This window comes from Schistocerca cancellata, chromosome 9 (assembly GCF_023864275.1).
Source record: "Schistocerca cancellata isolate TAMUIC-IGC-003103 chromosome 9, iqSchCanc2.1, whole genome shotgun sequence".
Lineage (NCBI taxonomy): Eukaryota > Metazoa > Arthropoda > Insecta > Orthoptera > Acrididae > Schistocerca > Schistocerca cancellata.
Window position 1 is genome coordinate 96,705,454 of NC_064634.1, and position 19,866 is coordinate 96,725,319.

At 43.6% G+C, this 19,866-nt stretch overlaps 1 protein-coding gene across 1 annotated transcript in view; it reads right to left on the bottom strand.

Moving 5' to 3' along the window:
* The window catches only part of LOC126101214 (UDP-glycosyltransferase UGT5-like), an 82,074-nt gene extending 79,516 nt beyond the window's left edge, over positions 1 to 2,558 (bottom strand). The window contains exon 1 of the mRNA XM_049911906.1: positions 2,535 to 2,558. Within this exon, the coding sequence (XP_049767863.1) occupies positions 2,535 to 2,558 (24 nt within the window). The remainder of the gene's footprint in view (positions 1 to 2,534) is intronic.
* Positions 2,559 to 19,866: the final 17,308 nt, after the last annotated feature.

A 19,866-nucleotide genomic window follows, 5' to 3' on the forward strand; every position in this document is an offset into this window, starting at 1 on the left:
GTACGATACCCAAGTTTCATCCCCCGTGACTATCCAAGAAAGAATACCATCGCCTTCTTCACTGTAGATTGTCAGAAACTGAAGTGCACTGCCCATCCGTTGTTTTTTGTGTTTTCCAGTAAGAATTTTCGGTACCCAACGTGAGCAAACTTTTCGAAATTTCAGTACGCTATCAGGGCAGACAGTTCTTCGCCGTTTATTACGGCATGGGTTACGGGTACATCGTCCACTTCTCCGCCTGCCTTTGACAAAAGCTGAACAGTCCTAACTACGCCTCAATGCGAAGAAGATCGTTTACCTATCAAGAGATGCAAATAATACCGACACCATCAAGATCAACGGTATAGATCTGCCAAAGAAAAACATCTCGCTGCCGACGGCTCACTTATCCCAGAAATCATGCCGGCCGGGGTGGCCGAGCGGTTCTAGGCGCTACAGTCTGGAACCGCGCGATCGCTACGTTCGCAGGTTCGAATCCTGGCTCGGGCATGGATGTGTGTGATGTCCTTAGGTTACTTAGGTTTAAGTAGTTCTAAGTTCTAGGGGACTGACGACCTCAGAAGTTCCATAGTGCTCAGCGCCATTTGAACCATTTGAACCCAGAAATCATAAACCGCGTTAGCAATGTGTATTGCAGATAATGAGTGGTGTGCTTTGTGGTAAGGACATCACAGACCCATGCAGTTCGCCCAGTTGCCTTCTACTGTGCACGATGTTGGTCCGCAACAAAATTGGAAATTTGTGGTAAAGTGTTATGGGACCAAACTGCTGAGGTCGTCGGTCCCTAAGCTTACTAAGAACGACCACCCATGCCCGAGGGAGGACTCGAACCACCGACCGGGGTGGGAGGGGGGGAACGCTGACCGTGACAAGACGCCCTAGACCGCGCGGCCCGCAAAGAAAAAACCAGATCAAAGACTTGCTGTAATGGAAACCAAAATGCTTCGGTGAACATCTGGTTTGACACTACACGATCAAGTGATGACCAAGAATGAAATTCGCAAGCTGTGCTGAATGTCAGATATCGCCGAGAAGATGAGAAAAAGGGTGTCTACGGTGGTACGGATACGTACTTCGAGTAGATCAATAGATATTAGGGGAAAGGCGAGTTTTCGCTGAAAGTCGATGGTAAACGACCTATTGGGATATCGAGGCGGGGTTCACTGGTTACCCTCCATATAGACCTCAAGATAGCGGGTTTCCAGCCTTACCAAGCACAAGATCGCGATGTCTCCGAAGCTACATGCGTTTCAAATGGTTCAAATGGCTCTGAGCACTACGGGACTTAACTTCTGAGGTCATCAGTCCCCTAGAACTTAGAACTACTTAAACCTAACCAACCTAAGGACATCACACACATCCATTCCCGAGGCAGGATTCGAACCTGCGACCGTAGCGGTCGCTCGGTTCCAGACTGTAGCGCCTAGAACCGCACGGCCACTCCGGCCGGCCTACCCTCATGGAAAATGTTTGCTGTTACCAACCGAACCATGATTCTACCTAAGCGTGCACCTCTTCGTTCGAAGTAAGTCGACGACCACGAATGTCATTCTTCGGGGCTTAAAAGTCATGTAAAAGCGTATGCGGAAAGATCGGTACTGTATGGACGACGTGTAAGGGCTTTCCAGAGAAACTTCTGCAGCGTACTCGAAACAACTTTTGCAACCTGTGGGCTGGCATTATCCTGCAACAGAATGCTGCCATCCGTCGATATTCCTGGGCGTTTCGACTTCATGATGCGCCTCAATGTTTGCAAAGTGTGCACGTAGCGCTGTGCGTTAACTGTGGCGCCGTGTTCCAGAAAGTCAAAAAACAGCGGGCCCTTGCAGTCAATGATAAAGGTTACCGGATCTGGCACGCACGGCTTTGGATTTTTACAGTGGGAGAGAATCCATTTGCATCCACAGTTGGCTCTGACGCCTCCTCTCCCGCTCAAGATGATGACACCTTGCTTCATCTCCCGCGAAAGTGCGAGACAGGTAACGACATTCTCCATCGTGGTACAGTTCCAGGTGCTGCAGTGAAGTCGGCATTCTGCTCAACTTCTGCTCCTGTGTCGGACTGTATGGAGAACCCACCGCGCACAGATTTTCCGGGACTTCAGATGCTCGGACCATGCTGGCGTGATGGGTACCGTTACTGATGCCCAAAATTAGCCGAAAGTCTTCCACCATCCGCTACCGGTCATTTCTGACGGCGAAATCCGCCGCAGCCAGTGGCAAAAGTGGTAGCGGCACGATGGGTCAATGACACACGACCTTCTCGAAATCGTTTATTCTACGCAAACACATACTGGGTTTCCCTAAGACAACAAACATTCGGTAATGAATTTCACTTGTTGACATTCCTTCCGCACTAAAAAACCGCACTACAAGTCGTCGTTTCTTCTTCTCGGCCACCGTGGTGAAGTCGGACACACACAAGAATCGCTGGTCTCACAGCGAACACGTCTAACGTACAAATGGCATAACTGTGAAAGTTTGCGCTGTTTCTTCCTGATTCACAATAGAGGGAACTTCTATACACTTACTTACCTGCGTTACCAATTTCCGCGCCATTCTTTTTATACGGGGTGAATCACCTAAAACTGTCCGCCCCTGGTAGCTGAGTGGCCAGCGCGACAAAATGTTGTACCTAACGGCCCGGGTTCGATTCCTGGCTGGGTCAGAGATTTTCTCCGCTCAGGGACTGACCGTTGTGTTGTCCTTATCATCATCATTTCATCCCCATCGACACGCAAGTGGCCGAAGTGGCGTCCACTCGAAAGACTTGCACCAGGCGAACGATCTACCCGACGGGAGGCCCTAGCCACACGGCATTTCCATTTACCTAAAACTTGCAGCGCAAATATTGCTAATATGGAAAGTGCTATTGATGAGTGGTTTTCTCAGAATGAATTGGTAGTCAGGGGCTCGTATTGTTAGCCAATCAACAGATTGTAATAATACTTAAAAGTGTATTTTTTGTAAAAACATGCACTTTTTAAGTGTCACAATGGCCATTGACATCAACAAACTAAAAGTAAGGTAAATTAGGATGTTTGTGGTGTTTGTTGCAAGTTCTAGTGCGTCATTGAGCCTGCGTAATTGCTGGGTACGACGTTGTTATGTTTACTTACAGTGTGCTTGTGTGTTCCTTGAGTCCATTGCGACTTGTTAGTCAGTTAGTGTGTGACAGACAAAGTAGTAGGTCGTGAGTGGACGATGGGATTTAGCAGTGCAGAAGAAGCCGACATGTTCATGCTGTGTTACACTCCTGGAAATGGAAAAAAGAACACATTGACACCGGTGTGTCAGACCCACCATACTTGCTCCGGACACTGCGAGAGGGCTGTACAAGCAATGATCACACGCACGGCACAGCGGACACACCAGGAACCGCGGTGTTGGCAGTCGAATGGCGCTAGCTGCGCAGCATTTGTGCACCGCCGCCGTCAGTGTCAGCCAGTTTGCCGTGGCATACGGAGCTCCATCGCAGTCTTTAACACTGGTAGCATGCCGCGACAGCGTGGACGTGAACCGTATGTGCAGTTGACGGACTTTGAGCGAGGGCGTATAGTGGGCATGCGGGAGGCCGGGTGGACGTACCGCCGAATTGCTCCACACGTGGGGCGTGAGGTCTCCACAGTACATCGATGTTGTCGCCAGTGGTCGGCGGAAGGTGCACGTGCCCGTCGACCTGGGACCGGACCGCAGCGACGCACGGATGCACGCCAAGACCGTAGGATCCTACGCAGTGCCGTAGGGGACCGCACCGCCACTTCCCAGCAAATTAGGGACACTGTTGCTCCTGGGGTATCGGCGAGGACCATTCGCAACCGTCTCCATGAAGCTGGGCTACGGTCCCGCACACCGTTAGGCCGTCTTCCGCTCACGCCCCAACATCGTGCAGCCCGCCTCCAGTGGTGTCGCGACAGGCGTGAATGGAGGGACGAATGGAGACGTGTCGTATTCAGCGATGAGAGTCGCTTCTGCCTTGGTGCCAATGATGGTCGTATGCGTGTTTGACGCCGTGCAGGTGAGCGCCACAATCAGGACTGCATACGACCGAGGCACACAGGGCCAACACACGGCATCATGGTGTGGGGAGCGATCTCCTACACTGGCCGTACACCACTGGTGATCGTCGAGGGGACACTGAATAGTGCACGGTACATCCAAACCGACATCGAACCCATCGTTCTACCATTCCTAGACCGGCAAGGGAACTTGCTGTTCCAACAGGACAATGCACGTCCGCATGTATCCCGTGCCACCCAACGTGCTCTAGAAGGTGTAAGTCAACTACCCTGGCCAGCAAGATCTCCGGATCTGTCCCCCATTGAGCATGTTTGGGACTGGATGAAGCGTCGTCTCACTCGGTCTGCACGTCCAGCACGAACGCTGGTCCAACTGAGGCTCCAGGTGGAAATGGCATGGCAAACCGTTCCACAGGACTACATCCAGCATCTCTACGGTCGTCTCCATGGGAGCATAGCAGCCTGCATTGCTGCGAAAGGTGGATATACACTGTACTAGTGCCGACATTGTGCATGCTCTGTTGCCTGTGTCTATGTGCCTGTGGTTCTGTCAGTGTGATCATGTGATGTATCTGACCCCAGGAATGTGTCAATAAAGTTTCCCCTTCCTGGGACAATGAATTCACGGTGTTCTTATTTCAATTTCCAGGAGTGTATTTACTAACACCTTCAACCTGGTGAAAGTGGTAGTGTAACACCTAGATAGCGTAACAGAAGGAAGCAAATAATGGCAGGAGACGGGAGAATTAATGTTCTGGCTGCTGTTGCAGTTGATCCGCACTTTAGCTCCCTCGCAATCGCAGCAGGAAGTGTCATGAGTCAGGCACGTGTCCTACACTTTCTTCACTGACAATGGTTCCATCCCTATCACATCTCTCTCCAGCAAGAGCTGCATGCAAACGATTATGAAAATCGCCTTAACTTTTGTACGTGGCTATTGAGACAGGTTGCTCCAGACATTTCATGTATCTCGTTTAGTGATCTACATCTACATCTACATGATTACTCTGCAATTCACATTTAAGTGCTTGGCAGAGCGTTCATCGAACCACAATCATACTATCTGTCTACCATTCCACGCCCGAACAGCGCGTGGGAAAAACGAACACCTAAACCGTTCTGTTCGAGCTCTGATTTCTCTTATTTTCTTTTGATGATCATTCCTACCTATGTATGTTGGGCTCAACAAAATATTTTCGCATTCGGAAGAGAAAGTTGGTGACTGAAATTTCGTAAATACATCTCGCCGCGACGAAAAACGTCTTTGCTTTAATGACGTTTCGCGTATCGTATCTGCCACACTCTCTCCCCTATTACGTGATAATACAAAACGAGCTGCCCTTTTTTGTACCCTTTCGATGTCCTCCGTCAATCCCACCTGGTAAGGATCCCACACCGCGCAGCAATATTCTAACAGAGGACGAATGAGTATAGTGTAAGCTGTCTCTTTAATGGACTTGTTGCATCTTCTAAGTGTCCTGCCAATGAAACGCAAACTTTGGCTCGCCTTCCCCACAATATTATCTATGTGGTCTTTCCAACTGAAGTTGTTCGTAATTTTAACACCCAGGTACTTAGTTGAATTGACAGCCCTGAGAACTGTACTATTTATCGAGTAATCGAATTCCAACGGATTTCTTTTGGAACTCATGTGGATCACCTCACACTTTTCGTTAAATTAGCGTCAACTGCCACCTGCCACACCACACAGCAATCTTTTCTAAATCGCTTTGCAACTGATACTGGTCTTCGGATGACCTTACTAGACGGTAAATTACAGCATCATCTGCGAACAACCTAAGAGAACTGCTCAGATTGTCATCCAGGTCATTTATATAGATCAGGAAACAGCAGAGGTCCCAGAACGCTTCCCAGGGGAACACCGGATATCACTTCAGTTATACTCGATGATTTGCCGTCTATTACTACGAACTGCACCTTCCTGACAGGAAATCACGAATCCAGTCGCACAACTAAGACGATACCCTATAGGCCCGCAGCTTGATTAGAAGTCTCTTGTGAGGAACGGTGTCAAAAGCTTTCCGGAAATCTAGAAATACGGAATCAACTTGAGATCCCCTGTCGATAGCTGCCATTACTTCGCGCGAATAAAGAACTAGCTGCGTTGCACAAGAACGATGTTTTCTGAAACCATGCTGATCGCGTATCAATAGATCGTTTCCTTCGAGGTGATTCATAATGTTTGAATACAGTATATGCTCAAAAACCCTACTGCAAACCGACGTGAATGATATAGGCCTGTAGTTCGATGGATTACTTCTACTACCCTTCTTAAACACTGGTGCGACCTGCGCAATTTTCCAATCTGTAGGTACAGATCTATCGGTGGGCGAGCGGTTGTATGTGATTGCTAAGTAGGGAGCTATTGTATCAGCGTAATCTAAAAGGAACCTAATCGGTATACAATCTGGACCTGAAGACTCGCCCGTATCAAGCGATTTGAGTTACTTCGCAACCCCTAAGGTATCTACTTCTAAGAAACTCATGCTAGCAGCTGTTCGTGTTTCAAATTCTGGAATATTCCATTCGTCTTCCCTGGTGAAGGAATTTCGGAAAACTGCGTTCAATAACTCCGCTTTAGCGGCACAGTCGTCGGTAACAGTACCATCGGCACTGCGCAGCGAAGGTATTGACTGCGTCTTGCCGCTTGTGTACTTAACATACGACCAGAATTTCTTCGGATTTTCTACCAAATTTCGAGACAATGTTTCGTTGTGGAACCTATTAAAGGCATCTCGCATTGAAGCCCGTGCCAAATTTCGCACGTCTGTAAATTTTAGTAAATCTTCGGGATTTCGCGTTCTTCTGAAGCCAAATTTACCAGTCATGACCAGGTAAACCGCCGAAACATGCGCTATTGGTCTGTTCACAATCCCCCTTGGATTCTTCAGCATCCAAGGGGTGTAAATGTGTTGTGAGGGTAGTGAACCATCGGTTCACAGGCCCGTTTTTCATAGACGAAAAATTGAGCTCGCACACGTATCGCAGCCTCCTAACAGACCACCTTCCACAGATGCTAGAGGACATTCCTCTGCAGACTAGGAGGAACCCGTGGTACCGAGATGATGGCTGTCCAGCCCATAATTCACGAGCCTACTACACCATGTCTTCATCTATTGTTTCCGGTTCACTGGACTGGACACAGGGGACCTATCCTTTGTCTCCCAGTTCCCCGGTTTTTTTCGCCTATAGACCTCTTTCTCTGGGGAAAGCTGAAAGATGCTATCTACAGGGACATATCTACTACACTCGATGATACGCAATGACGTATCACTGCAGCCTGCTCGGACACCTCCGTTGAAACGCTGGCGCCTGTGCAGCAGTCATCCTGTACCACCGGCGCTCATTCTGAACACAACCTGTGATGGCCAGTTATCCCGTTACTGGTCACAATCCACATAACTAGTGTTGAAACATCCCCTTAGAAAAATTAATGAATTACTGTGCTGATAAACCTCTTACGTTATTTGATTTTCAAACAGCTGTGCAGAACTGAACGTACTCAGACATTTCACTTTTTACTTATTCCGATCAACACTAAACTGACACACAATATTTTTAGCGCAACGCAATCTGACTTTCAAAAATCCCTACAAAAGAATGGCCCTGACTAACAATAACCGATACCTTTCATGAATCACTTACCTCACAAAAATCTTCGTTACTCGAATTAACGCAATACAGCGAGCGCCACTACTGCCAGCTAAATAAAAGATTCTAACTACTGAAGGCACTAACTACTGACAGGCATAGTTAGCAAATGGAAGATTTTAATAGAGAACAAACAATGTATTTACGTTAATAATGTTTAAAAGTCATCATTTCATGATATCCAGTATTACAAATTCACTCTTTTCTGATGGACACACGTCCAGATCGTCCGCTCTCAAAATTCTGCCATCTCTCTCCCCACATACACCGCTGCTGGCGGCTCACCTCCAACTGCGCAACGCTACGCGCTGTACACATCCAACTGCCCAACACTACAATAACAAATATTCCAACAAAGCAAACCAGCCACAGACTGCACACAGCACAGTCGGTGATTTTCATACAGAGCGCTACGTGGCGTTACAACATAAAAACCTAAACAGCCTACTTACAGTGTATGCACTTATGTTGTCCTTTAGTGTATGCTAGCACCGGTGTTGTACAAGTGTCGCTTTGAAAACTTTTCATAGTACGATATCTTGTTTACGATTTGCACTGAACTCTTGCAACAAACACCAGTGACGTTCTTACCCTACACTGAGCGTGGTGGCGCAGTGGTTAGCACACTGGAGTTGCGTTCAGGAGAACGGCGATTCAAACCCGCGTCCGGCCATCCTGATTTAGGTTTGCCGTCATTTCCCTAAATCGTTTAAGGAAAATGCCGGGGAGGTTCCGTTGAAAGGGCGCGCCCGATTTCCTTCCGCCTCCTTCACTCATCCGATGGGACCGATGACCTCGCTGTTTGGTACTCTACCCCAAATCAACCAACCAACCAACTTCCCCTATTTCTAGCCTGTTAATGTCAGCAGGCATTGTTCCATTCAGAAAAGTGTATGTTAGCGGAGAGAGTACACTTTGTGTTATTAGAATCTGTTTATTGGCTAACGAGCACCTCACTATCAATCAATCGCCAAGATTGGCGATCTTTTACAGAAGCTCGAAATTTAGCGCGGACTTCAGTGCGAGATGCCTGTAACAGTTTCCACAGCGAAACTTTGTCTCGAAACCTGGCAGAAAATCCAAAGATATTCTGGTCGTATGTGAAGTATGTTAGCGGCAAGACGCAATCAGTGCCTTCTCTGCACGATAGCAATGGAGATACGGTCGAAGACAGTGCTGCCAAAGCAGAGTTACTAAACACAGCCTTCCGAAATGCCTTCACAAAAGAAGAAGAAGTAAATATTCCAGTATTCGAATCGAGAACAGCTGCCAACATGAGTAACACAGAAGTAAATATCCTCGGAGTAGTGAAGCAACTTAAATCAGTTAATAAAAGCAAGTCTTCTGGTCCAGACTTTATACCAATTAGGTTCCTTTCGGAGTATGCTGATGCATTAGCTCGATACTTAACACTCATATACAAACGTTTGCTCGACGAAAGATCCGTACCCAAAGACTGGGAAGTTGCACAGGACATACCAACATTCAAGAAAGGTGGTAGGAGTAATCCACTAAATTACAGACCCATATCGTTTACGTCGATATGCAGCAGGATTTTAGAACATATATTGTGTTCTAACATTATGAATTACCTTGAAGAAAACGGTCTATTGACACACAGTCAACATGGGTTTAGAAAACATCGTTCCTGTCAAACACAACTAGCTCTTTTTTCACATGAAGTGTTGAGTGCTATTGACAAGAAATTTCAGATCGATTCCGTATTCCTGGGTTTCCGGAAGGCTTTTGACACAGTACAACACAAGCGGCTCGTAGTGAAATTGCATGCTTATGGAATATCGTCTCAGTTATGTGACTGGATTTGTGATTTCCTGTCAGATGACGGAAAGTCATCGAGTAAAACAGAAGTAATTTCTGGCGTTCCGCAAGGTAGTGTTAGAGGCCCTCTGCTGTTCCTCATCTGTATAAACGATTTGGGAGACAATCTGAGCAGCCGTCTTCGGTTGTTTGCAGATGACGCTGTCGTTTATCGACTAATAAAGTCATCAGAAGATAAAGATAACTGCAAAACGATTTAGAAGACATTTCGCAATGGTGCGAAAAGTGGCCTTTGATCTTAAATAACGAAAAGTGTGAGGTCATCCACATGAGTGCTAAAAGGAACTCGTTGAACTTCGGTTACACGATAAATCAGTCTAATCTAAAAGCCGTAAATTCAACTAAATACCTAGGAATTACAATTACAAACAATTTAAATTGGAAGGAACACATAGAAAATGTTGTTGGGAAGGCTAACCAAAGACTGTGTTTCATTGGCAGGACACTTAGAAAATGTAACAGACCTACTAAGGAGACTGCCTAAACTACGCTTGTCCGTCCTTTTTGAGAATGCTGCTTCGCAGTATGGGATCCTTACCAGATAGAACTGACGGAGTACATCGAAAAACGTCAAAGAAAGGCAGCACGTTTTGTATCATCGCGAAATATGGGAGAGAGTCTCACAGAAATGATACAGCATTTGGGCTGGAAATCATTAAAAGAAAGGCGTTTTTCGTTGCGACGGAATCTTCTCACGAAATTCCAATCATCATCTTTCTCCTCCGAATGCGAAAATATTTTGTTGACACCAACCTACATAGAAAGGAACGATCACCACGATAAAATAAGGGAAATCAGAGCTCGTACGGAAAGATATAGGTGTTCATTCTTTCCGCGCGCTATACGAGATTGGGATAATAGAGAATTGTGAAGGCGGTTCGATGAACCCTCTGCCAGGCACTTGAATGTGATTTGCAGAGTATCCATGTAGATGTAGAAGAGCACTTTCCATTTCCTCAATATCTGCGGTGCAAATATTAGGTGATTCACCCTGTATAGTCTGTCTAGTTTTCATTTGACTGCCGCTTATACTGCGAAGTCTTCAGTCGAATAATCAAGCTGTAACGTTATTCTGTGAAGTCACATTTTGTTCGCTGGGCGACAGTGTAGGACTGTTTAGAATGGCTTCCAAAAGTCAATCAGCAGAGCGTCAACATGGGCGCCGATGTGTATGGTACTCTGTACCTCAAGGACACGCTTCGCAAGTGTGCTTGCGGAATCTATGAATATTCCCTTAGATGATACTTGCGCACTCATCAAACCTCGTCCTATATGATCTTAAAACGTGTTCTATAGTTCTACAAGAGCTAGACGCGAGCGATATACGCCTGCAATTAAATACACCTACCTGACGATTCTTCTTGAAAATGAGAATGACCTGTCCGTTTATCCTGTCGGTTAGAATCCTTCCTTGCTCCAGCAACCTGGGATAACTATTGCTAGAATTTGGGGTAGGTATTTCGCGTAATCTGTAAAGACTCGTCCAGGTTGGTCATCAGGTCCAGTCGCCTTCCTTCTGTTGAGTGATTTCGGTTCAGGTTTTTTTTTTCTTTTTGTATTTCACGATCACCCATCTCAGTATGTGCCATTTTGGCGTTAGTGCGAAACATAAAGGTGAAAACTTAGAACAATAGTCCTCATTGAATACGTTGCCCAGTTTGAGTGTTGTGCTGGCTCTGTATCTTTAAAAGATATAAAGATAACTAATTCGTTTCAAAATAATGGAAGTAACGCAAATATGGTACAGACTCGGCGTATACATCTCAGATCTTTTGCAAAGGTGAGCACACTCCTAGATTTGCGTCCACTCTATTACTGTGGAGTCTGTTACCGTCTAACAACTGAAGGTACACTAGCGTCCCTATCGGCGAGAAAGTCATTCGTCACTGAACGTCATATGTGCCATAAGATTAATGTTCATTCTAAGTTTTCTACTTACTACACTTTTAAGTACAAAACTTTAGTAAAATATCAGGTGAACTAAATAAATGTAAAGTTAAGGGTAAAAATAGCCAAGTTGCTGAATGAAATGAGATTTCTAGGTGAGAAAATTCTCTTGAAATGCCAACTTATCCTACTGATATCAAGAGAATGAACACACAGTATTTCATCCCTAAGAAGCATATATCATTCTGTTGCTGACTGTTCTTTCAATTGGCACTTTATTTGACAAGAAACAATTTTGCACAAAGTGCAAAGATGTGCTTATTTTTACCCTCCATTCGACTTTCAACTCATGGATATTTGAGTAGTATAATTACATATTCTTCAAAAGACGTCTGTATTGAAAAATTCTGACACTTGAGGGTCTGATGTAGTAACAAATCCGGAAATCGTGTCTTTTACGCCGGGAATCGGATTTATTGATATTGCCGTTTTATTTCCATGCCTCTGTTGTAGTCTTCTCTTCAGCTACAAGTTGTGGTGGTTTATCTAATGCGTCAGGTATTGCAGCCATTGTATTCGATACCATTTCCTATTTTACTCATTCATACTGGTTTGTTTAGAAGTATAATGAACACAGCTTCACGACATTGTGTAGATACACGAGGTCTTTCTGCAATTCCTCATGACTTCTGCTGTTTACCATTTCCTGTTGTTAAAAAGAATCGTTACACCATTTTTGTACAGGATCTATGAACCACATGACCGCGACATTTCATGTATGCATGTTACTTTTGACACTCGCAAATGATGCGATAGGGAGAATCTTCTGAAGAAAGGCACTAAGTGCCCGAAACCGGTTAAGAAATTAAATTTATTTTATGCAACTGGTTGCTAATGATTTCAATGTATAGAAGCGTCATTCTTCTTTAAATTCATGTAGGTTACGAGATAATTGCAGCTAAACTGTCCAGTAACGTGCTGCTTCATAGCTCTTGTGGTCCTTAGGAAAGTTATAGAATGACACGTTTTGTGCCTTCTTTTTGTTATAGTTAAAATTCATCGCGTTACGTGCGCTCCCTTCTATGCACATCATGTTACAATACGAGCAGACGATACTGTTCGCATTCACCGGATATCGTATTCAAGTGTGTTTATTATCGTTGGCTTGGCGCACTGCTTTTGCAGTTTATAACAAAAGAGCAGAAGATGCAAAACTATATGTGTTCTAGACACTTCCCGCCATTTCAGCCTCGGCTTCAAAATTCAAATGGCTCTGAGCACTATGGGACTTAACATCTGAGGTCATCAGTGCCCTAGAACTTGGAACTACTTTAACCTAACTAACCTAAGGACATCACACACATCCATGCCCGAGGCAGGATTCGAACTTGCGACCGTAGCGATCTCGCGGTTCCAGACTGAAGCGCCGGGAACCGTTCGGCCACACCGGCCGGCTCTGCCTCGGCAGATGACAAGTGAAAATGATTGGGCAGACGAGATATTTGTTCCTCGTGTGAGTGCTTAACCAACTGCGAAAGATACGAAACAAAATGTAAATGGTCTACATTAAACCATGCGTCATGTCGCAGTCAAGGATAGTGCGTAATATAATACAATTTCGCAAGGCAGATTAGACACCTCAAGTTTCCGTTACAGTGCAAATGTGGGACTAATCAGATGATTTTAATTTGTTTACTTCCTTTATATGAGGCGAATACTGGTCGTCACATCGGAACATATAATTTTATTTTCGCTCTTATTTAACATTTCTCACATTGATCCCCTTAGACTTATTTTGACTTCGTTCCGCTTTTTTTTTTTTTTATCGACAAAGCTTTCTGCTTAAATCTGTTATGAAGCCGTTTCGCTTTTGTAGGAACTTTTTAAGAAGGATACTTAACAACTGCGTGTCTTTCCCACATTTCTTCAAACTTGTCCTGGCACGCATCTTTCGAAAGCGTATTGTGCAACACTAGAATTTTTAGGTTTTCCGTGATTTCCCTGAATCGCTCCAGGCAAATGCCTGGATGGCTCCTTTTAAAGGGTGGATTTCCTTCCCCATCCTTGAAACAGCCCGAGCTTGTGCTCCGACCCTAATGACGTCGATATCGCCGGAATATTGACCCTAATCTTCCCATCTTCCTATCTTCTGGAATTTTATCCACCCATATTACCGGGAGACGCATGTTTGATGTTGACTGCTCAGGTAATCTTCTTTCTGAACATGCTTATCGAAAAAGTACCCTATCCTTAATATTTATTGTTAACGGCAGAATTTATCGTTTTTGTAAAACCATGCAAATACAGACTCCGTCTTCCAGTTGAACTGAATAATTTTACGACTGTAGAAAACATAATTATTGAACTTAAAGTTTGTAACAGGTCACCTGATTGTATAAACGAGTATGAAGTTTAAGCTGTATTAACTTGTCAAAATCGGATTTACAGACCACCTGAAATATTTATTCCAATGTATGTATTCGACACTCCAAAACAAAGATATCCAAAATCCTTTAAAGTTTATTCTGTAGTAATGTTGTACAATGTATATTCTTTGTACTTTGTGATAATGTTTACTCTTCTGCTATATGGTCCTTGCACCTAATAGTTTCTAGACGCCATATTTGTGTACAAAATATGACAGTATACATGTGTTACTGTGACAACTGGAGGTACTCTATTTTACTTATTTTATTTTTACCGTTTGATATACATTTAGTTTTTGTCAAAAGAAACCCAAATCCATATTCTGAAATGTTTTGTTTCTCCACTAAACAGTGCCACAAGTTCCTCCAAAAAATCGTAACAAAACACACACAAAAACGTCATACTAAGAAATGTAAATCCACCTGATGATGGAGGTTCCAACCTTTGAAACGCGTCATGGAGGTAAATAAACAGTGACCGGTGACAGTAAAACAGTAATGTCAGTAACAGTCACGGTAAAGCCTAACCTAAAATGTTCGCATTTAAAGTGAATCTAAAAGTTGACGTTTGTTTTTCGCGGAGTGATGTACACTGAGGTGACAGAAATCATGGGATAGCGTAATGCACTTATGCAGATGGCGGTACTATCGCTTACACAAGGTATAAAAGGGCGGTGGATTGGCGGAGCCTTCATTTGCACTCATGTGATTCATGTAAAAAGTTTTCAAACATGGGAAATATACAGCCAACCTGTTGCAAGTAACTGTTTGATACACTGATGTAGGTTTCGACACCTCTAAGGGTGTCTTCATCAGAATGAAACTGAGAAACCGCAAAATTACACTGCAAGAAAGCAATGTGGCAGCAATGTAAGCCACTAGGCCGATCAGTCTCATGTTGTCCCTAGCTAGGGCATACGTGCCAAAGGCTGGAACGTGTTTTATTTTATTTTTCACTTGGACATATCTGTTCAAAACTCTGACAATTTCTTTCTCGCAATGTAATTTTACGGTTTATCAATTTCACTGTGATGAAGACACTCTTAGAGGTGTCGAAACCAGGATCAGTGTACCAAACAGTTATTTGCAACCAGTATAATTCTTATGTTTGAAAAATATCTACGGTTGCTGAGAAACAGCCATGTTTAAAAAGTGTATCACGTGGAAAGGTTTCCGACTTGATTATGGACACATGACGGGAATTAAAAGGCTTTGAATTCGAAATGGTAGTTGGAGCTAAAATGTAACTAGCATTTCCCGTCGGGTAGACCGTTCGCCGGGTGCAAGTCTTTCACTTTGACGCCATTTCGGGGACTTGCGCGTCGATGGGCATGAAATGATAATGATTAGGACAGCACAACACTCAGTCCCTGAGAGGAGTAAAATATCCGACCCGGCCGGGAATCGAACCCAGGGCCTTGGGATTGACATTCTGTCGCGCTGACCACTGTTTTTTTTTTTTAATCTCATTTTTGTTCGTTTTCGATCGTTGTATCTGCTCGGGGCGGACGTCGAAAGACACCCATTTCAGTTCGTTGTTGATCCATTAACTCAGTTTTTTTTATTACAGAGGGCAGCTAGCCCTCTGACCAAACACGCTGAGTTACCGTGTAAGCACCACTCATCTACTGGGGGCGGACAGTTTGGAGCTATAAGCATGGGACATTCAATTTCTCAGAATGTCAGAGAATTTAGTTCTCTAAGATCCACAGTGTCAATAGTGTGTCGATAATACCGAATATCAGACATTACATCTCACCACGGACAACGCAGTGGCCGACGGCCTTCACTTAACGACCGAGAGCAGCGGCGTTTATGTAGCGTTGTCAGTGCTGACAGACAAGCAACACTGTGTGAAATAATCGCAGGAATCAATGTGGGACGACGTCGAACGTATCCGTTAGGGCGGCGTGGCGAAATTACGCGTAAATGTGCTATGGCAGCAGAGGACCGACGCGAATGCCTTTGCTAGCAGCACGACATAGCCTGCAGCACCTCTCTGGGCTCGTGACCATATCGACTGGACCCTAGACGAATGGAAAACCGTGGCCTGGTCAGACGAGTCCTGATTTAAGTTGGTAAGAGCTGATGGCAGGGTTCGAGTGTGGTTCAGACCCCACGAAACCGAGGACCCAAGGTGCAAGCTGATGGCTGGAGGCGGCTCCCTAATGGTGTGAACTGTGTTCATGTGGAATAGACTGGGTTCTCTGATCCAACAGAACCGATCATTGACTGCAAATAGTTATGTTCGGCTACATGGAGATCATTTGCAGCCATTCATGAACTTAATGTTCCCGTGACAATGCTGCATGTCACCAGGCCACAGTTGTTCGTGATTGGTTTGAAGAACATTCTGGACACTGCGAGCAAATGATTTGACCATCCAGATAAGCCGACATGAATCCCATCTGTCATTCATGAAACGTTATCGAATGGTCAGTTTCTGCACAAACTCCTGCGCTGGCAACACTTTTACTGAAAATGGATACCCTTTATGTATAAAGGGGGAGAATGGCAACAGATAGCAGAAGATGTGTACGTGGAAATTTGTCAGCTGGATGGAGGTGTTCCTGAGATTCTTTACTTGCTTCAGGAACAACAATAGGAAAGAAAGCTCTCATTACTTTATACACTTTACCACTACTAACAGCAGATTCCATGCTACCATATTTTGCAGCAAGGGAGCTTTTCTGGACACCTGTAAGTGGTACAGCTGCAATATCCTGTACAAGACAGCTTCTGTAGGCAGCAGGTGTAACAACTTCCACCTTTATTGGATACAAACTGGCCAAATCAGAGAGTTTGTCTTCATTTTTAACGAAATCATTCACTGAAAAGCCATCAACCACCAGCAATACTACATGACTCAAACGGTTGTATTTTTCCAGATGACACCACCTTGATGGCCAATATGGAGAGTGATGTCCAAGTGCTGAATACAAAAGTAAATGCTGTACATCACTGAGAAATATGGGAGTACGATCCTGCTCTGAGGTTTTAAGAGAAGATTTTTCACCAGCATCTTTCAATCTGAACTTTGGAGTGCGATTTATTAGTCTTTTTCTCTCTTTAAGCTCCTCCTTGAGTTTTTTGAATTCTTCACCAGTCAGAAATTTCTCTCCTGTCCTTGATAGTCTGTGAGAACTATCAGACATGCTATCATTAATCCCTTCGCATGGGGGCTATGTAAGTTTGCTGTTTATGTTTTTATGTAAGTAGGCTGTTTATGTTTTCTTTATGTAAGTTTGCTGTTTATGTTTTTTTATTGGCAACGTTACGTAGCACTCTCTATATGAAAAGTTTGAATTGTTGTCTGCCATTGTTGTCATGAACTGCTATAGCTGGATGCGAACAGCGCGTAGCGCTGGGCAGTTGGAGGTGAGCCGCCAGCAGTGGTGGATGTGGGCAGAGAGATGGCGGAGTTTTGATAATTCGTAATACTGGATGTCAATTATGAATATTAAGGTAAATACATTGTTTGTTCTCTATTAATATCTTTCATTTGCTAACCATCCCTATCAGTAGTTAGTGCCTTCAGTAGTTTGAATCTTTTATTTAGCTGGCAGTAGTGGCGCTCGCTGTATTGCAGTAGTTCGAGCAACGAAGATTTTTGTGAGGTAAGTGTTTTCTGAAAGGTACAGTTTAATGTTACTCAGGGCCATTCTTTTGCAGGGATTTTTGATAGTCAGATTGCGTTGCGCTAAAATTATTGTGTGTCAGGTTAAGCACAGTCTTGTACAATTATTCTAAGTGGACATTTCATATGTCAAAATGTTCTAAGGGGGCGTTTCATCCTAATGGCTTATTCTCCAGGTGTTTGACACAGCTGTGTGCCCCCAACGCATTACAAAAATCATATGTTTTCAAGTAACGAGCGTGTCGCATTAGCGATGCCCTCTACAAAGGATTGTCAATAGCATTGGTTAACCCCTTTTTTGTTTTTCTACCTGTGCTTCCGGAAAGGCCCTCACTCTAATGGCTTGTTCTCCAGGTGTCTGACACAGCTGTGTGCCGACGACGCACGTGCAGGTGGTCACTTTCTTACGGAAATATTTACGACAGCAGTTTCCGCTGCAGTGACAGTCTCATTCACGCATTTACACACACATTTCATAACTCTTAAAGTACGATTCTTGGTTTCCAACAACCTTTTTCACAAGTCAAGAGTCCCTATCTTCTATTCATTATTCATATACATATAAACAGGTAATCACCTTCCTCATATATGGTAGCATCATCTTATTGACATAAACATACTTCAACAGCATAATACACATCGTCGTCGTAATAATAACATCATAACACCTCAGTCAAATCTCAAAAACGTCGTAGCTTTCTGCAATTGTTTCAAAACCTAAAGAAAATTCTCTGCTCATTTCAGTAGTGTCATCTACCTCAAACGTACTTTAAAAATCATGATCTCATACCAAATACATCATTCAAAGCTCTCATAGTATCACAATGGTTCCGAAAAAATATGAACAGTTCACAAAGTATAGACAAAGTACAATTTCTTAAGTGTGAAGTAATCCAACTCTGTAATTGCGTAAACATGTGTCACTGACGTAGAAAAAAAATGTTTGTTTCTCTGTTAAATGATCAGATAGCTGTGTAATTTATGTGTTAGAGAAATATGGTACCGATGTGTTAAATTGTATAAGCAAATACCATATTAGCTAGGGCTCCTTGTGCTTGCCAAACACATGGTACACAAAGTAAGCGTGTACCCCCCTGAGGTTTATTGTAATTACACCCTCAGGTGTTACAGATTACAGCTATGGAATGAAATGTATCACGAAAAACCTTCTTTGTAATTCAAAAATCTTTAAAAATAAATGTTTTAAGTACAAAATTAATCACTCAAATACGTGTCCTTTAGCGCTAAATATGCGTCTTGCTGTAAGATAATCTCTGGGAAGTGTCGTAGTTATTGTCCTCCGAAAGCTAAGTTCTGCAGAAGTCAATGTACTTACCTCATGATACACAAAAGTGAAATGCTTTGCGTATAGATAACTTAGTTATTACGCTTATTGCCGTGATGAAGAAAGTACTGTGCTGTAACGTATTGTTGTCCTACGGAAAAGGCTGTCTCCTTGTAGCAATAGCACAAAAGTCACCACTAAAACATGTCTCACTTTATAGAAGAATTCAGAAAAAACTGTGCAGATATAAAACAGATACACCGCAAAAGCAACATTGTAAATTGTCACTCATTAGTAACATCGTGATATAATCGTGTAGCTGTCAAAGAAACCAAATACTAAGTCATCTTGGATCTCACAGAAAGTACTTCAAATCCTGAATCCACTCTCAAGCAAACCAAAATGTTGCATGAAAATTTCATTAGCAGTGCTGGTAAATGTTCTAATCGTGCAACTAACAAGCAAGAATGTACACACACAATTACACTGTGTCGTCTGTTCGCAATAACAATGCATTCGTAATTTCTGTTTAAATAATTTCTCTTGGTTCTTGACTGGATGGTTAGTTAGCTTTAAAACATAGTTGCATGTTAACAGTTTCTCAGTGTGACAAATTGTACAAGTAGCGTGAAGTGAAAATTGCAAAGACTAAGTTAAAAAGCAGATTATCTGTCAATAAATGGTTTTACATGAGAAATGTGGTGTAAACCTTTACTCTTCCTAGTACGCAGAGTTTCAACTTCAACGCAATTATCATGTGGTATACGTCGGATTCTGTAAGGTCCATTGTAAACTAGAAAGAATTTGTGACTCAAGTGTTTCTTCTTATGTGACAATGAATGAGCTTTAATGAGAACTTTCTGACCAATACATAATTTCTTTGCATTTGCTTTACCGTGTAGTTTTCTCCTTTTGTCTGCTGCAGATTTTATATTTTTTAGAGCCAAATCAATTATGTCTTTGTGGCGAAGTTTACGTGTATTCGGGAAAGGTACAAGCTCTCTGATTCTGTTCGGAGGTTCTACATTCTTCAGTACAAGAGTAGGTGGTAAAGCAGTGGAATCATGAGGCATTTCATTCAGCACATTTTGAAATAAGTGTA